At 38.8% G+C, this 10,713-nt stretch overlaps 1 protein-coding gene across 1 annotated transcript in view; it reads right to left on the minus strand.

Moving 5' to 3' along the window:
- Nucleotides 1–618: 618 nt before the first annotated feature.
- The window catches only part of LOC114479629 (unconventional myosin-IXb-like), a 19,714-nt gene continuing 9,619 nt past the window's right edge, over nt 619–10,713 (minus strand). The window contains exons 4-9 of the mRNA XM_028473394.1: nt 6,249–6,356; nt 5,793–5,933; nt 3,946–4,102; nt 1,456–1,551; nt 1,263–1,378; nt 619–925 (exon numbers count right to left, since the gene is read on the minus strand). Of these exons, the coding sequence (XP_028329195.1) occupies nt 919–925; nt 1,263–1,378; nt 1,456–1,551; nt 3,946–4,102; nt 5,793–5,933; nt 6,249–6,356 (625 nt within the window). The 3' untranslated portion in view covers nt 619–918. The remainder of the gene's footprint in view (nt 926–1,262; nt 1,379–1,455; nt 1,552–3,945; nt 4,103–5,792; nt 5,934–6,248; nt 6,357–10,713) is intronic.

The raw sequence follows: 10,713 nt of genomic DNA on the forward strand, positions 1-10,713 counted from the left end.
GAAACATACATGAACTTGATCAATTGTCACACTGATTAACAAGAATGTAATTTGGTTTCCATTGAACATCTCATTTATACGGAAGCAGATTAAAGCCAATTTTGATGGAGAAAGTAGTTTTGGGCAAATCAAGAATGAAGTCAAAATGTCGAGAATAAAGTTGAAATGTCGAGAATAAAAGAGAAATCTGAAATCTGTCTCTATACGGAAACAGATTAGGGCCAGATTTGATGGAGACTGTTGTTGTCATATGGTGGATTGGGTCTCGTCCGCTTCCGTAGATCTGACTTAATTAGCAAACCTTCGACTTTAAAGTCAAATCTACGGAAGCGGACGAGGGCCAATTCACCATTATGACAACAGTTTTAGTACTTCAAAACAGATTTCTCTCTTTTAGCTGCACTTATGTCTTTTTTTACTATATAAATTCATTAAAAACAAAGTTGTGGTGAAAAATTTATACTAAACCTGACATTGAAGAAAGGAAATTCCAAAAGTGATTTTTATTTCGACTGTTTTCAGAAGATTTACCAACAATCCTTACCAGGCCAGTTAACATAACAACACAAGGTAAAAAAAAGAAGAAAAAGAACAAAGACAAAACTTACATTTCAAGCATTTAACCAGCAATAAAAGACCAAAAAAAAAGCACTGGAATAAAAACCGTTAAAGCAAAAAAAGCATTTAACATCATCTGAGGTTAAATGGTGGCACATCTGGAGGAATCTCTGATAAAGTAACTTACATTAGAGGATTTATTAACAAAATGACATGTATGTGTAAAAAGTGCAGCATAGGTAACTTAATGTGAACTGTAGCTCTCACTCTGTAAAGCAAACGTTACAACCTGTCGGTCATCTTTCGGTGTCGCCGTCAAGTAATAGAAAAAAAGAAGGTCTGCGGTAGAAAAGGAAACTTTCAACTCCTGCAAATAAACATAAAGAGATACATGCATAAGGCCTAGAAACATGTACAAGGGTGTAGACATGATGTGGCCATTTGCAATTTATGTCTTGCTATTTTATTTCTTTGTATTGGACTTGATTTCACATAGCTGTCAAAATAGAAATACTCCATAATCCAACATAATGCTGAACTTTCAAATTTATACATAACTCAACAGAGTAAGAACAATATTGGAACACTAACCATATGAAAAATGTCTTTGTTTCTTTAAAGAAGTTCAAGGCCTACAGTGTGTTCCAGTGTCTGAAGGAAAATTGAATCACATGCCATGTTTCACAGAGACTGTCTGACATTACCTTGCTACTCGGCAGTTGCGTGTCTGAACATAAATTCCTGTGTATGTGATATCACATCTCACTATGTTGTTGGTAAAGTCCGACTCCAAGACAAAGAAATTGGGGTTGACCGTGACCTGAAAAAAATTATTCAGATTTATTTCATAAGAATTAAAGATAACATGCACGTGTGGAAGAAAAAAAGTGGGTGTACCTTTAAGATGTAGTTTCCTGGAGGCACATCTGTGATGTCGATCCACTGACAGTCGATGTTGGCGGCATATACGTCGTGGCAACCTGGGCTCAGCCCCTGACAACCGGGAAAAAACACTATCATTAGCTTTAGAAAGACAAAAGTCACAATGTCAGAGCAATGTGTTGATGATCGCAGAGTCATCAGCTTCCAGACTTGCAAAACAGCAAAAGTCTTAAAGGGGACATATCATGGTTTTAAATCCTTCCTTTTTACATATAAATCATACAGTTGTGGTCTATATAAAGCGGAACTGCAATGCTTGGGTCTGAATTCCTCATTATTATAGCTTCACAGGCCCCTTTTCTACCCCTTTTCTGATGTGCTTCTAAGAGCAACTCGTTTTGGTGCGGTCTCTTTAAATGCAAATGAGACACTTCATACCCCGCCCCCTCCTCAGGTGACACTCGGTTCAACTCCACCCTGCTCGGCCATTTTTGTAGTTTGATAGAAGAGATACGGCTATGTAGCGGCGCATAAACTTTTTATTCACACGTTATTTACAAAATGTCAACAAAGGAAGACTTGTCCATCCAGCCTTACATGTTCGAGCCAGAGTCTGACCCGGCGGAGCGAGATGAAAATGAAGATGATGAACCTGCAGAACCCTAACAAGTGAGCAAACACAAGCACCGAGCTAACGCTAGCGCCAAGCTAACGTCACGAAATGCCTTTTAATACAGTCTTTTCGGAAACAAAAACGGCAAAATGAAATGACTAATGAAAACTTTAGACTTCAATTAAATCACGTAGGCCATATCATCAAGGATCTAAAACGAACACACAGTGCTAACATATGAAGTCTGAAGACGGTGCAACTGCTAAGCAACTGCTAATGCTAACAAAACAATGACAGGGACGTCTTATCATCACACTTTTTAGCGTTATTTACAGCTTACCGAAGTGCTCTGTTCGTCGTCTCCAAAGATAGAAGGAATTGAACCCTCAATCAGACGAAGTCTTTCGGTAAATCCTTCTTTATACTGGCGGAGGTTGCTGAAGCAGTCATCCTTGAAGTGTTTCGAGCACACAAAAATGACCTTACCCACAGATGTGGGTACATTTCCATAAAAAATAAAACTCAACCAGGCACTTTGAAAAGGTTGGAGAGACGGTGTAATGAAGCGTGTGGGTTACTACATCCAACAACCGAACATTTTGATTTCTCCTCTCGTAACTTCGGCATCCTTGAGCATGGACTACAAAATCGCAGCGAGAAATAAAATGGCGGATTGCTCGAAGTGTTGGGCCTGGAGTCGATGTCCTAATTTGGCAGTTCCGCTGCAAATACTGTGATGTAATAGTTCAAAAAACGTAATAGAGAATAGAAAAATCGAAACAGATTGAAAAATATGACCAAAACAGAATATAAAGATAGCACCTGAAGAGACTAATTAGATTTTTTATGTACTTCTAAGCACTCTAAATATACAACAAAATGCATTTAAGGGCTAAAAAAGTGGATTTAGCATGATATGTCCCCTTTAATTCACCAAAATAATCTCCAGGTTGTTGCACGATTGCTGCTTGCCACGTCTCAAAAGTGTCGGAAAATACACTTTTCAAAGCAAATAAGGTGCAGCTTTCAAATGAACCTATTTTTACCATTTATATAGCGTGTAAATACTTGTCTTTAAAGTTTATGTATATTCTACATTTTTGTGTTTTTCGTGTTGGTAAATGTTGTGGGCCGAGAAAAAGGTAATTTTAATTCTTTACATGTCTTTTACGTAAAAAACAGAATAATTGTTGTTACAACCTTATGTCAATGCTCAAGCTGTTGCAAAACAGATATGAACTCAACACAAGTTCATATTTGTGTTGTGTTATAGGATCAGGATGTGTATTCGCTTAAAGACAAAGGGCTGTCAGCAGCATGTTGTAGTGCATATATAACCATTTAACAGTATAAATGTACTGTATACTAGTTTTTAAATAAATACGATTCAAACCAGGAGCTACAAAAACAGAACATACACAAACCAAGCTGATCAGCTGATATATTTGGTCAGTGTGGCTGTTTTTGTGTCTCTGTAAGAAGAATTCTGTAGTTATGCTCAGTTTTGAGACTGCCATGAACACAAAAATAATCATTTCATCAATCTCATAATAAGAAGAATGAGAGCTGAATGTTTGCGTATGATTTGTTGCATGTTTGGATTATATGAGGAATAGATCACATGATGATGTAGAGAGAACTGTATGCAGCACAGAACCAGTAAAAAAATAAAATAAATGAATGATTGTGGATTTGTGGGCTGTAAGTTCAATTCAATGGCAAAAAAGGTCATAATAATTCCCGATAATTACTTTCCAACTAATATATATTCAATATTTATTTTTCATAAGTAACCAGTTTACCTGACATTATGTCATTCTTTTTCTGTTCCTGAATAGTTATCTGTATTTCTCACTTTCTGTGTGATATTTCTTTTGCGTTGATTTCCTTACCTGTGTATGAGATGTGCAGGCGTAGCGGCGCCTGAATGCAGGCTCACAACCTGTGTCTTCCAGGCAAAAACTGGCCTTGTGCCCCTCGGCTACCTTCTGCCCCGTGACCACATCCAGGAGATCGTAGTTACTGAAGGCATCCATGCTGTGGAAGTGCCTGAGGGTTTAAACAGTGGAGAAGACGTGTCATTTGGTTTTATTCCATCGGTTCCATTGTTCACATGTTTTGTTTTAGTAACAATCAGATTTTATCTATGTATTAAAAATGAATAAAGATTTTGAAAATTCAATTGATTTCAGTGTCATCCCATGGTTTAAGACAGTATTTTTTAACTTTGGAGTTGCCTAGATTTTAAATGAGGTCACCAGAAATGTCTAGTAATTGATATATATATATAAAAGAAACAATTATTGATTAGAAATACATTTTTTAATTTTATTAGTTATTTTTCAAATTAAAACAAAACATTCTTAAACAACTGTATTCTATACTTTCACTTTGTCAAATATAAATCTATGTAATAATAATAATAATGATAAAATGCAGTTAAAAAAATATCTGAGTTGGCACAACTTGTCACTAATCCTGGCTACTCTGTATTTGGTCATTGACGTATAAGGATTTTCACTGAATATTTCAAAAAATGGGCATCATTGGGCAAGGTCTGCATGAATATTATGATATAAATGAAAATAGAAATACTTTTAAATCTTATACAGGACAAGAGTATCACTAAAATAAAGCACAAAATTAATTTTAATAGATGTAGAGTAATTTTAAAGATTTTTTCAAAACAGCAGTGATGGCCAAACAGTCGCACCACATGATGTTTTGACGTTTTGAATAACAGAATAAATTACAGAAGTAATTCAGTAAGTAACATTTAAAAAAGTAAATCTAAGCGAGCAACTTTTTAAGCATTTAAACCTTTTTTTAACTAAAAGAAATTGAGTTGGACAGAATATTTAGGTGTCATGTCATTGACCCAATACAGTAGACATAGGCAACTGGCAGTCCGGGGGCAACATGTGGCCCTCACTCTAATTTTTTTGAGGCCCCCAAAGCAAATCCTCAAGAAAGGTAATTTAAGAAGTTGAAAGGAATAAAAAGCCCAGCCTAATACACAAAATAACTCCAAAAACCCACAAATCAACAGCAAAATGCACAATGAACACAGAAACACAAAATATTCCAAAAATACACAAAATGACTCAAAACACAAAATGACAACAACAAAGACAAAACAGCAACCACTTAAACAAACAAAATGACTACAAAAACACATAGGAACATCAACACATTACAGATTAGCTTAAACACACACATACTGTCAAAAACATTGCACAAACTGACAGGAAAATACAGAACACAACATCAAAAATTCAGAAAGTCACTCCAAAAATACACAAATAGACAACAAAAATGCAAAAAAATTCCAGAAAAATACACACAAATACGAGAGCACAAAAAATAAGAACCACAAATAATGAGTAAAAACTGACAAAACCACAAAGATAAAAAAGAGACAAAAACCCTTTTCCCCTGTATTAATGCTCAGATTGGTCATTTTTCTAAATACTGACATGATGTTGATAATGTGGCCCTCAGGTCAGAAACAATCACAGTTTTGTGCCCCCCCCCGTGATAGAGTTGCTCATCCCCTGCAATACAGTATAGCAAACATGATCAAAAAATAGCTCTAAAAAATGTCTATTGGGGTCGCCAGAAAGTCTTGCTATCAAAATGGGGTCACAATCCAAAAAAAGGTTGGTTTAAAGGCTGTCTCTCATTCAACAAAGGGTTAATTCATATCAGATCTGGCATGTGCCTCCAACATTTCACTCACTGGTGACAGCTGTGCCACTCCCACTGGTGTCTGGGCTTCACAGGTAGGAAGTCAGCGGTGCCTTGGTTCTTCACTTTCTGAGGAAATCGCAGAAGAAGGACCCTGAAGTCAATGTCTCGTACGGCAGGAGTGTAAGCTGACCTTTTGGTGGATGAAGGAGATTACAATCAAATGTGAGCAGTAATGGAAATATGCTGCTGGCTAATCTCATCCTGGCTCATCGTTTTCTTTTTTGACATCAACAAAGTGCAAAAAGTTTTGTTCCACTGCTTTTATGAGAACTTTTCAAAGATATTTGCTTCTTGCTCTGCTGTTGGAGACATCCATCTCCATAACAATATTAGGTTTCATAACTTCATAAATTCAACAGTTTATCCTAAAAGTCATCAACAGTGTTTGTATTGAATGTATTTCCACATGATATCATGAGACTCTCTTGTGCCATATGCAGAATACCTGGACAGACAATTTTCCTCTGCCGCACAGCGCAGTGAGTACATCTGCATGCGCTGGATGTAAGCACCTGCTTGGATGGCATAAGGGTCTGGCACCAGATCTGCAGGCCTGTAGAGAGGACGTGAAGCAGGATATTAATAGAGACAATTCAGGTTTATATAGACAGTTTTCCAGTAGTCCAGTAAATGTAACACCTTCCAGAATGACGTGGGTCTTCTTGTGAATGCTGGCATTAGTGATAATCTAAGATTCAAAAACCAAATAATTACAATGTTTGTCAAAAAAACTGAATTACATAGCTAGCAAACATGTATTTTATCACTTTACTGTTGCATAATGACCAAGTGAACCTTTACTTTGAAACTGTGGTATGGGGGTTAAAACTAGTGTAACAAAGGGTCAAATTTGGCCCTCAAAGGTTACTTTTTACCATACGTGAAGTTTGGGGGAAGGGTTTTTTTTTTTTGCAGAGGTAGCAATATTAAATAGCTTTCCCGCTGCTTTGATTCTAACATATTACTGTTAGGTTCATGTAACATATGTTAGCTCTACCTCAGGTTTGTAGTATAAGTTTTCAGTGAAATGGTCCCAACTTTTGCGACTTTAGGTGTTTTTTTTTTTCTCTGTTGCGCAACTCTTCTTCACAATTTAAATGGTGAAGCAACGCTGCACCTAGCAGTTCACATGTGGTACTGCTTGACCTGATTTTATCATGAATTTACAACATTAAATGAAGCACTGATGCACATTTTTGTAGTTAACATTATCAATTATTAGGATGTAACGATTCACTCAACTCCCGACACGATTCGATTCACGATACGATTCTCTCACGATTTATTTACAAAATGAAGACTGTAGACAAATGATGACTGAAAAATATTCCTTTATTTTTTTGGGAAAAAAAACTAGAAAATACTGTACTATTTTCCTTTTATTTTTCATTGTCAAAAGAATCCATTGATAAACTATTCAAAACAATAGAATTTAACTCAAAATCTTGAATGAAATAAATAAAGGAATAATACAAATGAAGAAGAAGCCTATTAATTTAAAATTCTGGTTCTATAGTAAACAATGCAAAACTGCATAATAGTTCTTTTTCTTTTTAAATGTGCAATGAAAATGTATTTTGTGCCTTAACAATTCAACTTTAAAAAAAAAACCAGTCATTGCACTGTTTTTACCTCAGATATTAGTTTGGACCAGCAGAGGGAGCTGGTAACCCAGTGGTCGGTTGGCATGCAGCTAAGTGCAGTGATGAAGAGACTGCTATGCGCTAGCAGACAGAGCTAATAGAAAAACGTGACTTTTACAGATATTCACGTAATATTACAGATATTCTTTCGGTGCTAAAGGGGTAAGGAATCATTCATGAACATGTTTAAGAGTAGAAGACAGCCAAAAAGAGAGTTGTAGCAGATTCCGGTCGCTGCTTACACTTCTGGACAAGAGAAAAGATAAATATATAAGCTCTGCTGTTTAAAAAAGTACTGCGATTCAATTTACAGAGCATTGATGTGAACCCTGATACCTATGAATTGATTTTAAACTGCCTTACGATTAATCGTTACATCCTATCAATTATGTTACTAATATTTTTGCATTGTTGTATATGTTCCACACACACATCTCGAGACGGTCTATATATTTAATTCTATTTTTATTTATTTTTGCCTTTTCGACACAAATACCAAACTCCACCTATGTTTTTTAATGCTTAAAAAACAGAAAGAAACTACAAAAGTACGATTAGCAATGCAAAAACATGTGACTAAATGTTACGTAACTTGATAAATCAACTGAGGTCCTTGAGATAATATTGGACATAAACAGAAAAATACCAGGAACCAGAAACAGTTGTCAAGTCAGTCTTCAAATATTGAATCACACTGGAAGAAATAGTGCTAATGCTGCACCATGCGATTCTGGCTCTGATTACCACACATTTATCTCAGCTCTCTGCCAACAATAACTGACCTGCTCCACCATTTGCAACATGTTTTAAAATGGTCCTAACAGTCAGTGACCAACATGCATGTATTTCATCTCATTCACATGAGCTACATTATTGTAATCACTCCTTTGTCCATATTCATACGCCTTCTCCACAACTGGCTAATTTTGAGCGTCCCTGAATTGGGGAATTAACGTGCATTCAAAAAAATTACGAGTAGTGACTTAAAGATCATCTGAAGTGGAGACTGAGACATTAATTTTCTCATCTTCATGGAGTGTTAATGCGTCCTTTTAAAATCATTTAATTCAGTGTGAAGTAGCACTCAACCAAGGAACATGCTGCCCACTGCAAGTCAGATTACAAACTAGCTAAGCCTTATGTATTTTACACATTGGTTCATGTTTCATTTTGTCGACCCCGTTGTATCTTTCCAGTTGTAAACACATGGTACTAATGCAAAGGAGACAAAGAAGAATCTTAAACAGATGTTATTAAACCAACTTAACCGTCTTCTCTCAATGCGTCAATAACTACCTCTATTTTTTCTAAATTTGTCATTGGGTTTATATAACGTGCGCTCACTGTGTAACAAAGTGGACGAACTCCAGCTGCTGTTAGGTAGAAACAGAGACTTCTCCTCATCTTCTGTTCTGTGCTTCACGGAAACGTGGCTGTGTGGAGCGGTACCGGACTCTGCGCTGCAGCTGGGCCGGCTTCCAACTTCACAGAGCGGACCGAGACGCGGAGCTCACCGGGAAGAAGAAAGGTGGAGGAATCTGCTTTTATGTGAACAGTAACTGGTGTAAACGACGTGACAGTGATCCTCCAGCACTGCTCTCCTCACCTGGAATCCTTATTATCAATAGCAAACCCTTCTATTCTCCCCGTGAGTTCGCTTCATTCATCCTGGTTGGCGTGTACATCCCACCATCAGCTGATGTGCGCGAGGCACAGCGCACACTCGCCGACCAGATCCTGTGCATGGAGCGGACCTACCCGGACTCTTTTATCATTGTGCTTGGTGACTTTAATAAAGGGGACCTCTCACACCAGCTCCCCAAATATAGACAATTAATTAAATGTCCGACCAGAGAGGAGAAGACACTGGATCACTGTTACACCACACTAAGCAGTGCTTATCACGCCGTTTCCTGTGCTGCACTGGGCCAATCGGACCATTTGATGGTCCATCTGATTCCTTCATACAGACAGAGGCTGAAGCTCTGTAAACCTGTGGTGAAGGAATCTAAACAATGGACCAGTGAAGCAGTGGAGAAACTCCAGGAGTGTTTGGACTGGACTGACTGGGATGTTTTCAGGTCTGCGAACAGTTCTCTGGATGTTTACAGACGCTGTGACGTCCTACATCAGCTTCTGTGAGGACAGCTGCATTCCATCAAAGACCAGGGTGAGTTATAACAATGACAAACCCTGGTTCACAGCTAAGCTCAGAGGGGCTGAGGGCAGACAAAGAGGTCGCTTTCAGGAGTGGAGAACAGAGCCAGGTACAGAGAGTCGAAGTACACGTTTGAAAAGGAGGTGAGAAAAGCCAAACGTTTGTACTCAGAGAAGCTACAATATCAGTTCTCTGCAAATGACTCAGCTTCTGTCTGGAGAGGGCTCAGGCAAATTACAAACTACAAGCCCAGAGCCCCTGCTGCTGCTAATGACCTCTGCCTGGCCAACAGTCTGAATAGCTTCTATTGTAGATTTGACAGACAATGGGACAGACCTGACTCCAACCCCCCTCACACCTCTGACCAGCCTCACTCCAACACCTTCACCCCCCACATCAAAGCTACAGTTTCACCCCAGCTGCCTACAGAGGCTCTCTCCCCTATCTTCCCCCCTCCTCCCCCCCTCCTACAGAGACACCTTTCTCCATCAAAGAGAGAGATGTGAATAGACTTTTCAGGAGACAAAACCCCCGTAAGGCTTGTGGACCGGACTCTGTCTCTCCCTCTACTTGAAGCACTGTGCTGATCAGCTGTCTCCAGTGTTCACAGACATTTTTAACACCTCACTGGAGACATGCACCGTACCAGCCTGTTTTAAGGCCTCCACCATCGTTCCTGTCCCTAAAAAGCTGAGGATCACAGGACAACTTAATGACTACAGACCCATCGCTCTGACATCTGTGGTCATGAAGTCCTTTGAACGCCTCATGCTCTCCCACATCAAGGACATCACCGACCCCCACCTGGACCCCTGCAGTTTGCCTATAGATCCAACAGGTCAGTAGACGATGCTGTAAACCTGGCTCTCCACTTCATCCTCCAGCACCTGGACTCCCCAGGCTCCTACGCCAGGATCCTGTTTGTGGACTCAGCTCTGCTTTTAATACAATAATCCCAGCTCTCCTTCAGGACAAGCTTTCCCAGCTGAACGTGCCAGACTCCACCTGCAGGTGGATCACCAGACTTCCTGTCTGACAGGAAGCAGCACGTGAAGCTGGGAAAAACCATCTCTGCTCCCCGGACCATCAGCACTGGATCTCCTCAGGGC

The sequence above is a fragment of the Gouania willdenowi genome, chromosome 17, assembly GCF_900634775.1.
Source record: "Gouania willdenowi chromosome 17, fGouWil2.1, whole genome shotgun sequence".
NCBI lineage: Eukaryota > Metazoa > Chordata > Actinopteri > Blenniiformes > Gobiesocidae > Gouania > Gouania willdenowi.